General features: G+C 44.7%; 1 protein-coding gene across 1 annotated transcript; it reads left to right on the top strand.

The window, feature by feature from the left end:
* The first annotated feature begins 6,171 nt into the window (after nucleotides 1-6,171).
* On the top strand, nucleotides 6,172-16,907 carry LOC311128281 (cadherin-5-like). The gene is made up of 12 exons (XM_084160343.1): nucleotides 6,172-6,296; nucleotides 9,118-9,339; nucleotides 9,436-9,715; nucleotides 9,811-9,927; nucleotides 10,026-10,193; nucleotides 10,376-10,554; nucleotides 10,975-11,225; nucleotides 11,322-11,455; nucleotides 11,610-11,719; nucleotides 11,822-11,924; nucleotides 12,995-13,240; nucleotides 14,043-16,907. The coding sequence occupies exons 2-12, from the start codon at nucleotides 9,118-9,120 to the stop codon at nucleotides 14,531-14,533; spliced, it is 2,301 nt and encodes a 766-aa protein (XP_084016469.1). The 5' UTR covers nucleotides 6,172-6,296; the 3' UTR covers nucleotides 14,534-16,907.
* The last annotated feature ends 2,369 nt before the right edge of the window (nucleotides 16,908-19,276 follow it).

Here is a 19,276-nt window from a genome sequence, read left to right as displayed (position 1 = left end):
AAGTAACACATACATATTTATAATATTTATGATTAAATATCTACTGCTCTGAGAAGGATGTATTTCTGTAATTATATCTATGGTCTGCATGGCATTTAGGGTGTCACACCCTGATCTGTTTCACCTGTCTTTGTGATTGTCTCCACCCCCCTCCAGGTGTCGCCCATCTTCCCCATTATCCTCAGTGTATTTATACCTGTGTTCTCTGTTTGTCTGTTGCCAGTTGTGTGGTCCTCTGAAGCTCAGCTGGTAGAGCACGGCGCTTGTAACGCCTAGGTAGTGGGTTCGATCCCCGGGACCACCCATACACAAAAAAATTGTATGCACGCATGACTGTAAGTCGCTTTGGATAAAAGCGTCTGCTAAATGGCATATTATTATTATTTCGTCAAGCCTACCAGCGGTTTTTCCCTTGCTCCTGTCTTTCTCAAGTTCCTGTTTTCTAGTTTTCCCGGTTTTGACCATTCTGCCCGCCCTGACCCTGAGCCTGCCTGACGTTCTGTACCTTGTCACACCACCCTGGATTATTGACCTCTGCCTGCCCTGACCCTGAGACTACCTGCCGTTCTGTACCTTTTGGACTCTGATCTGGATTACTGACCTCTGCCTGCCCTTGACCTGTCGTTTGCCCGCCCCCTGTTTTTGAAATCAACTTTTGTTACTTCAACACTGTCTGCATCTAGGTCTTCTCCTGAAACGTGATAGTACGAACTGGCCATGACTGACCCAGCAGACTCGGACCAGCTCTGCAATGCCATCTCCCCCCAAGGAGCCACCACTGGAAGGCACGAGGAGTTGCTTCGTGGTCTCATGAAAGGGTTCCAGACCTTGGCCGAACGCCATGACCGAGCGTTTAACACATTGCTGGAGCAATTCCGCAGGTTGTCTGCTAGGTAGCCTACCACGACGGTAACCTCCCAGTCCCTCAGTAACCCAGCTGTTAGCAGCACGGCCTCCCTGGCCACCTCGGTTTCCAGAGAACCCCGCTTACCTCCCCCGGAACACTTCGCTGGAGAGTCTGGAACATGTCGGGCATTTCTTGCTCAGTGTTCGCTCATCATCGAGCTGCAGCCCTCCTCCTTCCCCTTGGACCGCTCTAAGATAACGTACCTCATCACGCTGATGTCCGGGAGGGCTCCCGCCTGGGCTACGGCAGTGTAGGAACAACAGTCGGCCGTATGCTTCAGTCTGGAGTTCATGCAGGAGGTAAAGAAGGTTTTCAATGCTCCATTGTCCTTGAGAGAGGCTTCCCGGAAGTTACTCCAGCTTCAGCAAGAATCCCGCAGTGTGGCAGACTATGCAGTGGATTTCCGCACGTTGGCAGCTGAGTGTGCCTGGAACCTGGAAGCGCAGTTCGACACGTTCCTGCACGGAGTATCAGAGGAAGTAAAGGACGAGCTTGCAGCCCGGGAACTACCGACGGATCTAAACTCGCTCATCGCCTTGACCATTCGGATCGATGGGCGACTACGGGAACAAAGGAAGGAGAGGAAGTCAGGTTCCACCTCGCCTCCGAGGCCTCCCGGAAGTCCCCAACGGCTCCGTTGCTGAGAGAACCCGAGGCTACCCGAGTTCCCCCGAGAGTCTCCGAAGTCTGCCGATTCACCTCTTCCCGAGCCAATGCAACTAGGCAGAGCTAGGCTGTCTCCAGCCAAACGGCAATACAGGATTCACATGAAGAGTTGCCTGTATTGCGGGACTACTGGTCATTTTGTGTCCACCTGTCCACTAAAAGACCAGGCTCACCGGTAGGAGCGAGTACTCTGGTGGGCCATACGGATAACTTTTATTCTCCCCTTACTCGCATCCACTTTCATGCCACCAGTCGAAATCTCTCTGGGTACTCTGGGACCGACTCTGGGGCCATCGACTATTGGGTTTCTCTTGACTCCAGCGACACAACCCCTTTATTGACTGGTCTACTGGTGCCATCATGGGCTGGAGCCCGTTCTGCCACGCTCATTGCCTGAAGTCAGCGCAACCAGCCCCGGGACGTCTTCCTGGGGGCTCGGAAGTTGCCTCGGTCCTCTCCGCCATTCCCAAGGAGTACCAGGCCCTCCGGGTGGTGTTCAGTAAGGCCCGGGCCACTTCGCTTCCGCCGCACTGACCCTACGACTGCGGAATTGACCTTCTCCCAGGCACCACTCCGCCACGGGGACGACTGTACTCGCTGTCGGGTCCGGAGACCAAGGCTATGGAGACCTACATTGAGGACTCCCTAGCTGCCGGGTTCATCCGTACTTCTGCCTCCCCCGCCGGCGCAGGGTTCTTCTTTGTGGAGAAGAAGGACAAAACCCTGCACCTGTGCATCGACTACCGGGGCCTCAACGACATCACTGTGAAGAACCGCTACCCGCTACCACTCATCTCCTCGGCCTTCAAGCCGCTCCAGGGGGCCAACGTGTTCTCCAAGCTGGACCTACGGAACGCCTACCATCTGGTGCGGATATGGGAGGGGGACGAGTGGAAGACTGCCATCAACACGGCCAGCAGTCACTACGAGTATCTGGTCATGCCATTTGGCCTTACCAATGCTCCAGCTGTGTTCCAGGCCCTGGTTAATGATGTTCTCTGCGACATGTTGAACCGGTTCGTCTTCGTCTACCTCGACGACATCCTCGTCTTCTCCCGCTCCGCCCAAGAACACGTGCTCCACGTCCGACAGGTCCTCCAACGCCTCCTGGAGAACCAGCTTTTTGTGAAAACTGAGAAATGCGAATTCCATCGCTCCACCATCCCCCTCTTGGGCTACATCATCGCTGCAGGGAGTGTACCAATGAATCCCGGGAAGGTGGGAGCGGTGGTGGATTGGCCCCAGCGTACGTCCAGAGTGCAGCTGCAATGTTTCCTGGGATTCGCCAACTTTTATTGCCGCTTTATCCGGGGTTACAGCACCCTGGCTTCCCCTCTGTCTTCACTCACCTCTCCCAAGGTTCCGTTCACATGGTCCCCAGCTGCTGACCGGGCGTTCTGGGACCTCAAACACTGTTTCACCATTGCTCCCATCTTGTTTCATCCTGACCTGTGCGCCAGTTCGTGGTGGAGGCCGATGCTTCGAATGTCGGAGTGGGGGTGGTCCTGTCCCAGCGTTCGGCCCTAGACCTCAAGTTACATCCCTGCGCCTTCTTCTCCCATTGCCTCAACACCACGGAGAGGAATTATGATGTGGGGGCCCCAGACAACCGGATGTTTGTTCCTGGCGCTGTCCGCTCCACAGTCCTGGAGTGGGCCCACTCCTCCAGGCTTGCCTGCCACCTGGGCTCCCGTCGGACCCTGGCCTTTGTGCGACAACGCTTTTGGTGGCCTACCATGGTTCCTGACGTCTCCGCGTTCGTCACCGCCTGCACCATCTGTGCGCAGAACAAGACTCCCCGGCAAGCTCCGGCTGGTCTCCTACAACCTCTGCCTGTTCCTCACCGTCCCTGGTCTCACATATCCCTGGACTTTGTCACGGGTCTTCCCCTGTCTGATGGCAACACCACCATCCTGACAGTTGTGGGCCGGTTTTCCAAAGCAGCCCAGCTCATGGTGCAGCACGTCTTCCAGATCCATGGACTCCCAGTGGACATGGTCTCCGACCGGGGTCCTCAGTTCTCGTCTCCGTTCTTGAAGGCGTTCTGCACATTCATTGGGTCGTCGGCCAGCCTGTGCTCCGGTTTCCACCCTCAGTCCAACGGCCAGTCGGAGCAAGCCAACCAAGACCTGGAGACGACTCTGCGCTGCCTGGTCTCCGCCAACCCCACCACCTGGAGCCAGCAATTAGTGTGGGTCGAATACACCCGCAACACCCTTCCTTGCACTGCCACGGGTCTTTCACCCTTTGAGAATTTCCTGGGTTATCAGCCCCCGCTCTTCCCGGCATACCCTCGGCCCAGATGTTTGTCCACCGCTGTTGTCATACCTGGAGGAGAGCCTGGTCGGATCTTCTCAAGACCATCTCCAGGTATCGACAACAAGCGGACCGCCACCGGACCCCGGCTCTCTGGTATTGTCTCGGGCAGAAGGTATGGCTGTCCACCCGAGATCTGCTCTCTGGGTGGAGTCCCACAAACTTTATCCATGGTTTATCGGCCCTTTCCTCTTTCCCCATCTCCAAGATCATTATCCCCTCTGCTGTTCGTCTTCTGTTGCCCTGTGTACATCCCACTTTTCATGTGTCTAGGATCAAACCCATGTCTCACAGCCCTTTGTCTCCTGAAGGTTCGACCTCAGGGCAGGGGATTCCAGTACCTGGTTGACTGGGAGGGTTATGGCCCGGAGGAGAGGTGCTGGGTCCCCGCTAGGGACATCCTGGATCCAGGACTCATCACTGAGTTTCAATGCTGGCACCCCAGTCAACCAGGTGTGAGCCCAGGTAGGACGCCAGGTGGCGCCCCAGCGTTCTTCCCCTTGCGCCTGTCTTTCTCAAGTTCCTGTTTTCTAGTTTTCCCGGTTTTGACCATTCTGCCTTCCCTGACCCTGAGACTGCCCGCCATTCTGTACCTTTTGGACTCTGATCAGGATTACTGACCTCTGCCTGCCCTTGACCTGTCGTTTGCCTGCCCCCTGTTTTTTTAATAAACTTTTGTTACTTCAACACTGTCTGCATCTGGGTCTTCTCCTGAAACGTGATATAGGGGGATTTAATTTATTCATTTTGAACTCTTTATTCTAGAGGCTGTGCCTTAAGCACAGTTCCTCTCATGGGAACCCTGTAGATTCCCATGACTATATCTAATATCTAAACAGCTAAATAGCTATGTGCATAATATCACATCTCTCTCTCTTTATACAGTACATATCTACAGAAGAAGCAGATCCCCTCCCTCCTACCAACAACAGCTAGAACCATGACCCCTGCTGTGACAAAGGATGGTGTAATTTTCTTGTAATACAGAACGCTTTAATTATAATAAAGACTGCTTCCTTTTGAGAGTCCATTACCAGAAGAAAATACCTACAAGTAGCCATCAAAGATTGATTTGAAATGTAAAGTGAGGTCAAAGCAGGTGAATAACGAGAGAAGAATAGAAGAGTAAGAGACATGGAGAGAGACAGGAGGGTGATTTGCTGCTCCCACTCCAGGGACGGCTACTTCATTCTAGAGCTACTTGTCTGTCTGCTGTCTGATCCATGAAGACGTTGAGAAGAGTAATGGTTGCCAAGCCGGAAAATAAACAAATAAATAAACAAACGTCAAATGGGCAGTCTCTCTCTCTCTCTCTCTCTCTCTCTCTCTCTCTCTCTCTCTCTCTCTCTCTCTCTCTCTCTCTCTCTCTCTCTCTCTCTCTCTCTCTCTCTCTCTCTCTCTCTCTCTCTCTCTCTCTCTCTCTCTCTCTCTCTCTCTCTCTCTCTCTCTCTCTCTCTCTCTCTCTCTCTCTCTCTCTCTCTCTCTCTCTCTCTCTCTCTCTCTCTGCCCCAAGGTATCATCGTAGGTCTTCTGTCAAATAGGCTTGCCCTCTCTTTAAGACTAATCTCACTAAACTGACTGCCTCCCTTCAGATCTACAGGGTGTGTTGCTGAGGGGCTTTGATAAAAAACAACCATACAGCTCCAGTCCAATTCCCCATATTACAGATGATGCTCAAGGGATAAGCGAGAGAGCACTGGAGAAAGCCCACTCATCTCACTTACCAGCTTAGACAAGATCTCTGAGACAGATATGCCGCCGTAGCCCTGAAAAATGTAATACCACTATGTGGGAAATCTCATGGGATTAACGTCTATAAACTGTTTATCATAATCTTTGTCCCATAGGTATGAATAATGAATCGCTTTGCTTTCTCTCCTTCTTTTTGTGTTTTCATCATGGAGGCGAGAGCAGAAATGTAATGCTTCTCACATCGCTCTGCCTCTCCACGCGCCACAGTCTGCCTGCCTCTTAACATGTGGCTGGCGCTCTCACCGCCTCCTCCAGTCACTTCAGCAGCGACGTGCAGCGCTGTGATACACGCATCGCATGCCTCCCTCTCCCCCCTCAGCCCAGGCTCTTCAGGCTGCAATTAGGAGCTGCTGTTTGTTCTATCTGATTCTCTGTGGGACTCTCCACGTCAGGGGCCACAGAGTGGACTCCAACAAGAGGAGAGGAGAAGGACTGTAACAGGAAACGTGACAAGGGGAACTGGGCTGATCTTTGTGGCCATTGGGCTGGCCTGGAAGTCCTGAGTGCTCCCCTCTGAGAAGAGAATCAGACAGGTCCACAACCAACAGCTAACACTACTACTGCTCTTTCACCCAGGATCTACCTGTGACTTATACCTGCCTCATACGCATTGGACGATCTAAAAAGGAGGAGTTCTGAAAATAATTCATCTCTAGTAAGTCATTCCAGTCATTTATACTGTATGAATGGTTTTGTTTATATTGTAAGTTTGGTTACACATAACTCATAACATTTTATCATTTGTGTGGATACGTATGAAATGTATGATTGAAATATCACATCGATACAGTATGTTGTATCTTGTTGCGTCTCAAACTGATAAAATCTATTACCACAATGTGCAACAGCGACTGATTTGATAACATTAGCCCTGAGTGTAAGGCTGAACCCTCGAGACAATTTGATACCAGATTGACTATGTTTATATGTGCTACACTAAGACTCTGTAGCCACGAGGGAGAAATCAATCAAAAGAAATCCTTAAACCATCTGTGCATTTTGAGTTACACAATAGTGTACAACATTTTTGAGTCTTGTATTCTATGACCTAAGTGTAAGGTAACTCAACCTCAGATATCATTTTCCTTTCAAAAGTAGAAAAATGTATTCATTTACCTATACCAGATTTATGACAGTGTTAATAACATTGAATTGTTTCGATACTGTACATAGATAGATATGCAATTTAAATATATACTGACGTCAGCTGCTCTAGAACTAATTGTTGAGGCTTGAAATGATGAGAATGAAGTCAAACATACAGATGAATTCTAGTATAGCAGTTAAACCAGTCAAATAACATCTAATGACACTGAACTAATCCTTTTAGCAAATATAATGTCAAATAACTGTGGTAAAAGACCTCAGAGAAGAGGTGTGATAGATAGCCACTGTCTGTCAGACTCAGAGAACAAGTGCTGCCAGAGAGAGCCAGTGAGTCCAGTGTGATGTTTTGTGGGTGAAGCAGGGCTGAGGAGACGGCTCATCAGTGACAGACGGCGTTTCCTAGAGGAGTGAGTAGGCAGACAGATTGTTGGAAGCTGCTCTGTGATTAAAGCTGTTTTAATCTACAGCGGGCAAACACACACACCCACACACACATATTGTACGTCACTTAATTCTACAGTATCATCACAATATTGAGGCTTGCTTGATAGTTGATCTTGAATAGTCAGATTTCAACATAATGTGTATGCTGAGTGCTTGCCTTGATATTACCAAATATTGCCAATTTTCTGACTAATGTTACAGTACAGTATACGATTAGAGATCGCAGGTGCATCAGGTCAGGTTGTGTGAATATATCCATAAACTGATGAATTGATATGGATCTTCCATATAGCTTTGTGTGCTACTTGGGATTGGAACACAGCACCAATTGTCTCAGGCATACCAGGCTGTGAACTGTGTGAGTCATAGCCTACTAAGATTAATTCATGTGGAATAATGTACAGCATATTTCAAAATACAGTACCGTATTCCTCTTTTTTTTCTACAAGATAAGCTGCCTTATTGAGAACTTCTGAAAAATATCTACATGGTCATATAATCTGACATTTGCATAGACAGCATTTAAAATGGCACAGACAGAGAAATATACTTTCAGTTATCATTGAATGGCATTCAAATGAAAGGTCAATGGACTCGCTTTGAGGAGAACAAGAAACTGACATTCTGGATATAGGTTTGTCCATCATTCGAGAGTTTAAATGGGTTTGATCCATTTGAACTAGGTATAGCTGAGGTCCTGAATGAAATACTTTACAATTGTCCGATAGCATCCTACCTAAACCAACTCATTTAACACATTGTTTAAAAATCCCATTGTTTTCTCCTTAACTCTCGCTACTGCTCAAGAAAATTGTCAGAGAAAGAGAGCCAGAGAGACAGAGAGAGAGGGAGAGAAAGAGAGAGGGGGGGAGAAGACGGGGGCAGAAATTGAATTGCAGGAAGGGTGTGAGGCCACAGTAGCATTAGCGTAATGATGACTCTTCATTAGAAATGTGAATGTTATTTCCCAAGGGCATTGTGTTTACACTTCCTCTCCTTGATAAAAGCCCAGACTTCAAATCATGACCTCACTGGGAGGACTTACTGTATGTACCCAGTAACAGAACAAGGAGACATTCAAAAAATTCCATTTTTGACGTAGTGGGCCATCCATGACTACAAAGACAGCTACAAATAGTGACGATTGAGGATGTCTATCTCTAAAGTAACTGGAGTTTAAAAAAGGCCTCTATCCTTTATCGGACAAACTTCAGGGCGTGGCAAGAAGGACATCGGATGACGCACTGTTAACACATATGAGGTTTGACTCCTTACGTTATAGCACAGAGTAAATGTCTTCCAACAAAACATTTTTAACTGTTCCAATAAATAGCTGAAGACAAGATTTAATAAGTTATGGAACAATAAAACATGATGAGATACTCACTTTGTGCCAAGTTCTTTACCTCAAAGGCCCAGATAAACCTATTGTCAGTGTGGAGAAGATAAGATACTTTATTATCTGTGCTGTATGGGGTTGTAATGAAAGTCATTTGATTGTAGTAGTTTTGGGACTTTAGAATATGATATTAAGCCATTTGGGAACATTTACGAACCATAATCCACCTCATCTTAATATCCACTGCTGAGGGCTGGCAACAATAAGACTGGAATAACCCAGATAAAGTATATTATCTGGGATGGACTGCTTTAATGTTTAGCTATCCTCTTGACCACAAAGAAAGTGTCCATTTAAAGAAAGTGTCCATTCAACTTTTCTAGCGGAAAACTCTCAAAAGTGCCAACCCTGCCCACCGGGCATGCCAGGCAAGCTTAATTAAATGCACCCAAAGTAATAGTTAACAGTTGAAAGAAGACAAATCGTTTTTTGAGCCAGGTGTGTTGCATGAGGCGTGAGTGGCCTCAATGGCCCAAATTTAATTATCTGCTTCTCCCTTCCTCTGCTTCTCCCTTCCGTCCTTCAGATGATGAGACAGTCTGCATGGAGGCAGATGACTGGGCCAGAGCTGTGGATGGGTCTCTTTGCCTTGGCCCTCACCCTCAGTCTAACCATGGCTGAACATATGGACCAGAGGCCAGCACTCCAAACCAGCCCATTTCTCCACAGGCACAAGAGAGAGTGGTTGTGGAACAACCTTTACGTGGAGGAGGAAAGGCCAACCTACACCCAATACTATCTTGGAAAGGTATGTCGTTGTTTTACCATGTAGGTGTACTCTTGGAGGCTCAGGTAGAATGCCAGAGAGTTGAATTAACATTGTCTTCTGTTTTTCTATTTGTAGTTAAAGTCAACTAAGTCTGGTGACAGGACACGCTATGTCATTGAAGGAGAAGGTGCCAACACAATCTTCAAAGTCGATGAAAAAGGAGACATCTATGTCACTGAACGATTGGATCGAGAGGTGAAAAGCACATACCATCTAAAGGCCCAGCTGTTTGATACCAGCAACAACTTGGTGGAGAGAGTGGAAGAGTTTGTGATCCTGGTTACTGACATCAATGACAACGATCCAGTGTTTACCAAATCATTCAACGCTTCTATCAAAGAGAGATCCAAAAGAGGTACAGGAGGTCAAATCCTAAACACAAGGATGATTATGCTGGATATTAAAAACTGCTTTTGCTAAATCCCTTCTCTTTATTTCTTCCCTGTGTAGGAACTAAAGTGATAGAAGTCACTGCCACTGATGCAGATGATCCAACGACTGCAAATGGAGAACTTGCTTACAAATTATTAGAGGGGGGAGATGTCTTCAATATAGACAGCACAACAGGTAGGAGATGTTCATTCATTTTAACTCATATGGCATAAAGTCTATTGTATCTTCATCTCTTTTCAATATTCTTTCCTAATAACCCTTATTCATTTCAGGGGTTATCACCACCAAGTATGAGAACCTGGACCGTGAGACCCAGAGTAGCTATGTGGTTGTGGTTCAAGCCCAGGATCTGAGAGGACTTAAACAAGGGGGCACCGCCACCACCTCTGTCACCATCGCAGTCAGCGACATCAATGATAACATAGCCACGTTTACCAAAAGTAAGGGCAATATAGAACATCCCTGACAGCTATATATAGCATATTGACAATTATTGGTCTTATAGGAGATAAACCTAAATATGAATGATTGTTACGGAATGCTTAGCTGCAAATGAGGGATTATTCCATAATGTCCCTCAGAAGCTTCTCTTACTAAGATGTAGAGTGTATTTTGCCCCTAGGTTCCTATGTATTTAGTGTGAAAGAGGACATGAAGCGGGGACAGAGAATAGACACCATGGTCCTGGAAGACAGAGATGAGATCCAGAATAAAGACCCTATCTTCACCATAGCACCTTCATCTGACATCTTTGAAATGGAGCGCAGTCAGACCAAAGATGGCAACCTCATGCTGAAACAGGTATTTCACTCATCCTAAACTGTTGCTTTTTTTTATCACAGAAAATGATCCACATTTGTCTCAATAGTGCAACCAGGTTTAATGTTTTCCTAATGTGTCCTAAACTCTACTGTAGATGTGAACATTACAGAGTGATGCATAACACTGAACTATACAGTAGCAGAGACTAAAGAAATAAGACCATGCACTCTTTGAAGGACATATGAAAATGATTGTCCTTGAAAGACTCCTTGAAGGGCATTATTAAGTAAATGAAGAAAATTAAACTACTTAAAGTATTCTGCGAAAAAAGTATCAGTACAGCCTGTACATTATAGATAAAGTTGTAGGGAATATGTATGAGAGTGACACATTTGCTAAAGATTATACGTATAGTACAGGTACTGAGTCTTTTCCTTAACCTTCCTTACTTCTTTTCAGGGACTTGATTATGAAACTAAGAGCAGCTACACGTTCTTTGTGGATGTGAGGGAGAACCACTTGCAGTCCCCGGCAGATAATAAAGACAATCCAGTGATCAAGGCCCAGGTGACCATCCAGGTACTAGATGTTGATGAGCAGCCAGAATTCAGCAAGAGCATCTATAACTTCAACGTGATCGAGGAAATGATGGTCAATAATATTGGAGTCGTTTCAGCCAGAGATCCTGATAAAGCCAACAAGGCCATACGGTAGGCCTACACATTCACTAATTGGCACAGGCTAGAATAAACAGCACTTATTTTCTGAGAGGCCATTTCCACAATGTCTCAACGTGTCCTCTACAGGTATTCCATTGAGGACAAGGACAGTCCCATTGGTATCAACCCCATAACTGGACAACTTTTCACAGTGAGGAAGCTGGATCGGGAGCTTGTAGCCAATCACATGTTCCAGGTTAAAGCTAAGGAGGAACCAAATGGTATGACATTAGCCATCATCTTTAATCTTATTAACTGCAAATTCACATTTATTGCATGAAATGTAATTAATGTCCAAAACATATTTTACCTTAATAACTGGTATGCTTTAGGTGTTTCCCAATAATAAAATCATTTTTCCTGTCTCCTCTTCAGGACTGGAATCTTTTGTGAACGTCAACATACTGGTCATCGATATCAATGACAACAAACCAGAGCTGTCCATTGAAGAGATATTCGTTTGTGAAAATGATATGGCTGGCACGGTAGGATTTTTTCCAGAGTTAGATGTCATCTAAGCCATCAATCTTTAAACTCTTGCTGAAAATTGCATTATGTCTTTCTTAAAATGTATTCCCCTCACACAGGTGATTGGGACCATAAGTGCCACAGACAAAGATGATCATTTGCCCGCATTCAGCTTCACATTGGTGAAGCCGAACGCCAACTTTTCAGTCATCGATAACAACGGTGAGAGAACTGATCATTTCTATGCATGAACATATGACAAGTGGCACCTTTATTATGTCACCTAGAGCTGTGCAGGCAGACACATTCTACTGATGCTAAGCTGTTGGTTGGTGTGATGGGGTGGTGAGGTGGGTATAACAGGGATAATGTGATTGGCTGGTTCACATATGGGCTCAGGATAGCACTGTGCTCCCCAGTGGCTGAGGAATCAGCCTGGGCAGCGCTCCGTTCTAAAGCTATCTGACGTCTGAACGTTCTCCACCTAGTCGGGTGGAAACGAGAACAGCAACAAACCACAGAGAGCCCCTGAAATATTCATGATGTACAAGCTCTTTAAAACCAGCAGCCCTTCATTACATATTTTGAGAGCAACAGTGACGACCTCAGAGGCACTCTGGCTGGGGAACATTTTCAGTGCAGCGCTGGGGTGGCCTGGTCCAGTCTGTGCTGCCTCGTTGGCTGCACTGCATAATGAACTGATGTGACATTTCCCCATGTAATGATCAGCCAGGAACACGGAACACTGGGAGTAGGCTGCACATTAGCCCAGTGCAACTAGAGAGAAGGTCATAGCACCGGAAGAACAGAAGAACAGTGAGAAGTTGTTCTTCCATTAGTGATGTGCATGTTAAGGCCATATCTCTAGCTTTGATGTACAGTATGCACTACAAAATGAGTATGCCCAGTTTCTATCAACATCTACTGGCACCTAAAGCTCATGGAGATAATCATATCTAATCCACATAGGACTAACCATGTGGAAAAGCATAATTTCTATATCTAGGTTCGGAGCATATTCAATCATCCTGCTTTGAGGATTCTTACCTACTGCGATTTTAGGTGATTGTTAGTGCGGAAAAGTTTCACTTACACAGGAACCCTCAGATTCAACAGTCTGCTTATTAGGTAGATGCAAAAGTCTACACCTAAGTAAATTGTAGCTAAGAGCATTCCACCATTGGAACCAATGCACTATCTATGAAGACCCATATAATGTATAAAAATTTCCTCCAAATCTAACCATGGCAAACCTCTGATAACTAACATTGTTTTATGTCCACCTCTCCTAGACAACACATCTAACATAGTGCTGAAACATGGAGGCTTCAGCCTGGAGGACTCCAGGGACTATGTAATAGACATTGAGATTAGCGATGGAGGCAGGCCTCCCATGAGCAGCATCACCTCTCTGCCTATCAAAGTGTGCAGGTGTGACAACAAGAGGATCCACACCCAGTGCAAAGCAGCCCAACTCAAAATGGGTGTCAGTGTCCACGCCCTGATTGCTATACTGTTGTGCATCCTGACTATTCTGGGTGAGTCAATCTCTCCTCTACTGTATACAGCCCTCTCCATTTTAACTGGCATTCTACAACACCACTGTTCCTGATTAAGACATATTGTAAAATAGAGCAATCGTCTAAGAAATAAAAAACTGAGATCATTAAACAAGGTACTTCAGCTCAAGGTGTTCTTGGGTAAAATCATGAAGTATTTACGACACAGGGAGAAGGATAGGTAAATGTGAACAATTCAGATGATGGATGATGGGCGACTCATTTCAATTTTTTGGACAAAGTTGAAGAGTTTTACCTCAGTATCTGATTGGATAAATAACATACAAGAATCCAGGACAAGCTAAGTAAATAGTGGAAGGAATGGGAAGCATTGAGCTGAATATTCTTTTTGATACATTCTCTGCTCTGCTGTCTTGGGAGAAAGCCATTTGTCATATTAGATGAGCCATGTGCCAGAGATGTTTTGTCAAAAGCTCATATCTGAAGCAGAGAGCAATCGCACTGCTGCAGTAGGCTTCCACAAAAGCAGATATGTGGGAAAAACATGAGAAGAATGGGAAGGCTAATGAGAAGATGATCAGTTATTCGGCTGTCTTGTTATCAAAGACAAATAATGAAGTGGTGATTAACTATTAAACAGTCATTATCGTATGAATCCCAAAGAAATATACTGGAGACCCATTCAACAAAGTATTTTCTCACACCCGATTTCATTTGCCTCATGAAATATATATTTTACCCGCTCCTATCTCCTTCAGTACTTATTAAAACCCCAAAGTGTCTGTTATGGATATTAAACATGTTTTCGTTCTCATTCCAGTCATAGTGATCCTGATTGCTATGAGAAAGCGTCACCAGAAGGACGCCCTGGTCACTCTGGGAAAGAGTGAGATCCACGAGCAGCTGGTGACGTACGACGAGGAGGGCGGTGGGGAGATGGACACCAACGGCTACGACGTGTCCATCCTGACCTCAGCTCGGAACGACGGCAGCATGAGCATGAGGCAGGGCCCCAGCCTTTACGCCATGGTGAAGAAACCACCAACAGCGTGCAAGGGAGACATGGCCATGATGATCGAGGTGAAGAAAGACGACGCTGACCATGACAGGGATGGGATCCCCTACGATACCCTGCACATCTACGGCTACGAGGGGCCAGAGTCCCTGGCTGGTAGCCTCAGTTCCCTGGATAGTTCCTCCACTGGCTCTAATCTTGACTATGACTTCTTAAACGACTGGGGCCCTCGCTTCAGAACCCTGGCTGAGCTCTATGGGGTGGATGGGTCTGAGGGAAGTGACTCCCCGTATTGAGCACATTGAGCCTAAAGACCAGCAGGCAGAACGTCTCTCAGCTCTCTCAGCTCTTCCTTTGACTAAAAGCACAACGGGATTAACTTCTTCCACTAATCCGTCCAATCATAGCACACTATGATAGGGTCCACTCAAGCGTGTGCCAATTTGAAGTAATTCTCTCTTCTTCTCGTTCTTGCTTCCTCTTCTTCTACCTCCTGTTCCTCCTCTTCTTACTTTTTCCTCTCTTTTTCCTTGTTATTATTATTATTTTATTAATATTTTAAAGAAATCGTATTTTATTTCCTTTTCTTTCATTTCATTAATTTCTGTCACATGTAAATATGACGATAAAGGGAAACACATTTGCTGTAAAGAAAACTGTTAACATTCCACAACTGTGCTTCATTTATTTGTTTTACATTTATTTGAGGTTTCAGAGGAGATTGAGACAATGAGTTTGATTTTTTATCTGATTACTCACACAGAAATCTGTATACCTTCATTTTGATTGATTGTGTTTTTTTATGGTTGACTAAACCAACTGTAGCTATGTAGTGAGAGGTGGGCCATTCAGTGAGTCACAGTGGCAGCCTGAGTTGTCTTTCAGACAGAATTACCCTTCTCCTCAGGAGATACTATTGCCCAGGGAGCCCGGCAGGAAACAATGATAACAGAAGCTCTGAAATAATTAAAGTCTATTCCCAGTTTATTTGACAGGACTCATCAACACATCAATTGTTGTGGATACAGCCCAGGTCTCTGAGGTCCACTGTAACAAAAGTATTACAACCAACTCAGGAAATGTGAAGTATCTCAATAGTCATTTAGATGAAAACAAAGTTATCTGAATAACTTTAACCTTTCATCTTTGAGCTAATGCTTCAACGTACTGCTTCAACATACTGCTTCCATATTCTGCTTCAACATACTGCTTCAACATACTGCTTCAACATACTGCTTCAATATACTGCTTCAATATTCTTCTTCAACATACTGCTTCAACATACTGCTTCAACATACTGCTTCCATATTCTGCTTCAACATACAGCTTCAACATACTTCTTCAACATACTGCTTCAACATACTGCTTCAATATTCTGCTTCAACAAACTGCTTCAACATACTTCTTCAACATACTGCATGTGCTTCTGCTCCATTTGCTGAAATAGCTTAATATAATGAGGGCAATCTACACAAGTTCAAGTTTATCATTATCGCTATTGTCCTTCTTGACTGAATACAGCAAAAAGAGAGCAAAGGTTTACTCCTGTTTATATTTTATTCCATATTATTTAGAATGTGAACTGTTTGTTGTATACTGAAGCTTTGAATACTTGGGACCACCTCTCATAAACTATGGATACAATATGTGGAAGCCATCTTACCACTTTCCTGTCTGGATCATATACATGGAGGGCTGGACCACCATCCTTTTTCAAACACCAGAGTCCACCCCTACACATCACCCAAACAAAACACTGGAATCAGCTTCCTGCACATATGTGTGTGAGGAAGTCCTCTTCCTGTCCTGTTATCTTTTAAAGTAAAGCAACACATTGCGGCCCGCTTCCTGTTTTCCTGCCTGGGAAAAACCTTTTGGAGAGGGCAAAATAGATAGAGAACAATGCAAGAGCCATGATGACTTTAACAACAGGCAACATTTCATTTCATTGTCGACCATCTACCAAAGATCAGTATGGTGAAACCTCAGCTTACAATAGTTTCCACTGGTAAACTGTTCTGTAATGTTATGTCTCCAGTACTCCATTTCTATATAACATACCTGATCTACTTCGGTCCATGCTATTAATGATCATTGTCTGCTCCCAATTCTATTCTATTTCACAAGCTCTTACTGTTAGTGGTGCTCTGTATAATCATCTGTAAACCTTATGGACTATTTTTCAATGGCACTAAGTAACTTGGCAATACGGGATCCATGTTATCGAGATTGTGAGTACTGGAAATATAGTTGTCTACACTGTATATAGAAAATGTGCCTGAATATTGATATTGGCCTCACTTCCTTTTGCGTTATTTCAAAATGATTTTACTTGACACTGGTGTTTGTCTGCTGAAAGTGTAAAATATGTCGTTTTTTTTTACTCTTGTAGTTTAATTGATGTGTAATTGTGCATTGATTGATACTGTATGTAGGTGTGAGTCTACCTGTGTAAAGTATTGGGCACCAAAATGAGAAGAGAAAACATTCAAATGCATTTATTTTGTATGCAGCTAGATTATTCTGTAGGGGAGCAATATGTGCCTTGGTTTATGATCATTCTCACAATGGTGAACACAATCTTTTCTAAGGTTTGTATCGTGTAAAACAACAACTTTTTATTCCGTACCAATTTTATATGTGTAAAATAAACGTAGCACTCAAATGATAGTACAAAAAGTGAGCTTTATTGTTTCAAAAAATGCAAGAAGGAATTAAGTAATATTATGCTAAATGGAATTGAACTGACTAGATTAGCATAATATAGCTTTGATACTTGGTACAAACAATGGTCCGTTCTAAGTTATGGTTTCTGTGTTTTGCTGTAAGATAAAGAACAGTCTCATAATGCCTTTATAGCCATCTAAATTGGCCTCTTGTGATTGTAAAGTCATTATTGTATGAGAGGGTTATCTTCAGGTGAGGCTCAGTCTTCAGATCCAACAGCAGCTACAGTCCCTGTGGTCTAGAAAGTATGTGGGAGGACTGGGTGTGTGTGTGTGAGATTGCAAAGATAACGGAGAGACTAGGGAAAATGCCTCAGTGATGTCACGCCTCAAACTCCCGGGACTAAAAGAAAACAGCCAGTAGGGAACTTCTTGAAGCCTCACATGTCCTCACATTTTTTTAAAGGACCAGGAAAGTGATGGGCCTCTCACGACCTCTGATATATGGTGAGTGCCGCTGTGCATTTGAGCCTTATGAGTCATTGTTACAATATTGAGAAAGCTATGTGCTGAAAATATTTTGATTCGTTAGGGTATAGGAACATTTGGGATTTGTATCATGGACCGGAAGACGATAATGAAGGTCTTCCCTGGAGTCTTCAAGAAATATTGCATCACATTTTCCAACGGTCAGCAGCCAAGTGGCCCTTTACTATTCTAATTTGCACTGTGAACTGGGGCCGGAGGATTGTGAACATTGACCAACAATCTCTTCTTTACAGCACAGGAAGTCCAAAGGGGCAAATTAGAGAGAAAATGTGTCATTTTGAATGTTTTAAGTGGCCACAATTTGGCTAAAAAACGATTACAATTCAGTTATAACTCAGCTATGGGTCAGTTACAATCTGTGATATGTTTCAACAGAGTGCTGAACTGAATAACTGGCAGACAGGTGTAGTTTGCCCAAGTGAACACTGGGAGACAGTAAAATGTTACGAACGCAGTGCAGGAGGTAACATTTTAGATCAACACAAATGCTTTCACAGAGAATAGATTCACTCTCTCGCTCTATTGTCAGAGGAGGAACAATGCTGCTTTTTAGCCTGACCACATGCTGATTTGCCATAATTTCATTGTTTGTCATCCAACATAAAAACATACACAATTGAAATTCAAACAAACTAATTCAGAGACATACTGTAACTATGTCATGGTTAGATCAAAGAACAATGATGAGCCACTTCCTTCAAACAGTCAATAATAACAAAAGCCAGGTGAATGGGATAAACACTCTCAGGGGATATCCCTTTTCATGTCCAGTCCATACTGCTACGGAATGCAACAATACAGAGTTAGTTAGGGTACGTCTCAATTCCTGGCCACCTTGCCCATTCATACCCACGGACTATCTGACCGCTCCACCTGTTTCCTACGTCTCAGACAACCTTTCTGTGTCTGCTGCCTGGCAGACACAAAGATAAATACAACAGCTGGGAATGAATTGCCTCTTACTTGGGGAAGCAGCCAGGGCACCGATACACACACACGCAAGCGCGCGCACACACACACACAATGACACTGAGATAAAAACACAATTCAATGCTAAATGTAATTGTCTATCCCTATATTCATGGTTTTAATAGTTATAATTGTTTGTGCTATGGAGGAATGAGGATAAAGGAACCCAGGTCCTCTTCTCATTGTCATTACAACTACATAGATACACATGGTTGAGGAAATATCCAATATGGCAGTCCCATTTGTACATGTCTGAATTGTTTTAAATAGACAGCTGGATGGCTTAAATTATCCCTCTTCTAATTACCCCTGCAAGACAAATTCCTCACTCAGGAGCGTGTGCAAATTAAACACACTGCCACTGCTGTGGTTCCTGTCGGATTAATGAGACAGGGGTATCAATTATTAACTATCAGGCCCCGACAACATCAGCGCCTCTAAAGTTATTGTCACGTCAGCAACACCCCGGGGGCAACGCCCATCCGCTCAACCCGCGCCCCAGCCATGTGGATTGACGGATCAAACAGACGCAGTGTGAACTGAGATGACACCAGCATCTGATCTGGAGATGTGGAGACAAATACCTGAGGGAAGAAGCCCTAGTGCTGCCATACATAGTTGTTTCAGCCTCAGTGGACTAAAGGAGTTCTAATGGCTGAGATGAGGAACTAGGTGGAGTAATGGAGAAGTCCCATTACCCATTAAACACCACCAGGGGGCCATGGACTAGCTAGACCACGAGACCACAGCCCATTCATACATACTATACTGTCTACACCACAGTCTGTGCATCACAGTATACATCACTATGAATCATTAAACTTGTCCTTTATTTATCCAGCTAGTTGCAACTAG

This window comes from Coregonus lavaretus (assembly GCF_964263955.1).
Source record: "Coregonus lavaretus genome assembly, chromosome: 4".
Lineage (NCBI taxonomy): Eukaryota > Metazoa > Chordata > Actinopteri > Salmoniformes > Salmonidae > Coregonus > Coregonus lavaretus.
Note: the sequence above shows the minus strand (reverse complement) of the source record. Positions and strands in the feature narration are given on the sequence as shown.

What these genes read in the sequence shown, in the direction of transcription:
- LOC311128281 (XM_084160343.1), top strand. Translation starts at nt 9,118, where the DNA reads ATGATGAGACAGTCTGCATGGAGGCAGATGACTGGGCCAGAGCTGTGG. An exon ending in AGCTAAGGAGGAACCAAATG is followed by an intron (nt 11,456 to 11,609) that starts GTATGACATTAG and finishes TCTCCTCTTCAG; the next exon opens with GACTGGAATCTTTTGTGAAC. An exon ending in GTGCATCCTGACTATTCTGG is followed by an intron (nt 13,241 to 14,042) that starts GTGAGTCAATCT and finishes TTCTCATTCCAG; the next exon opens with TCATAGTGATCCTGATTGCT.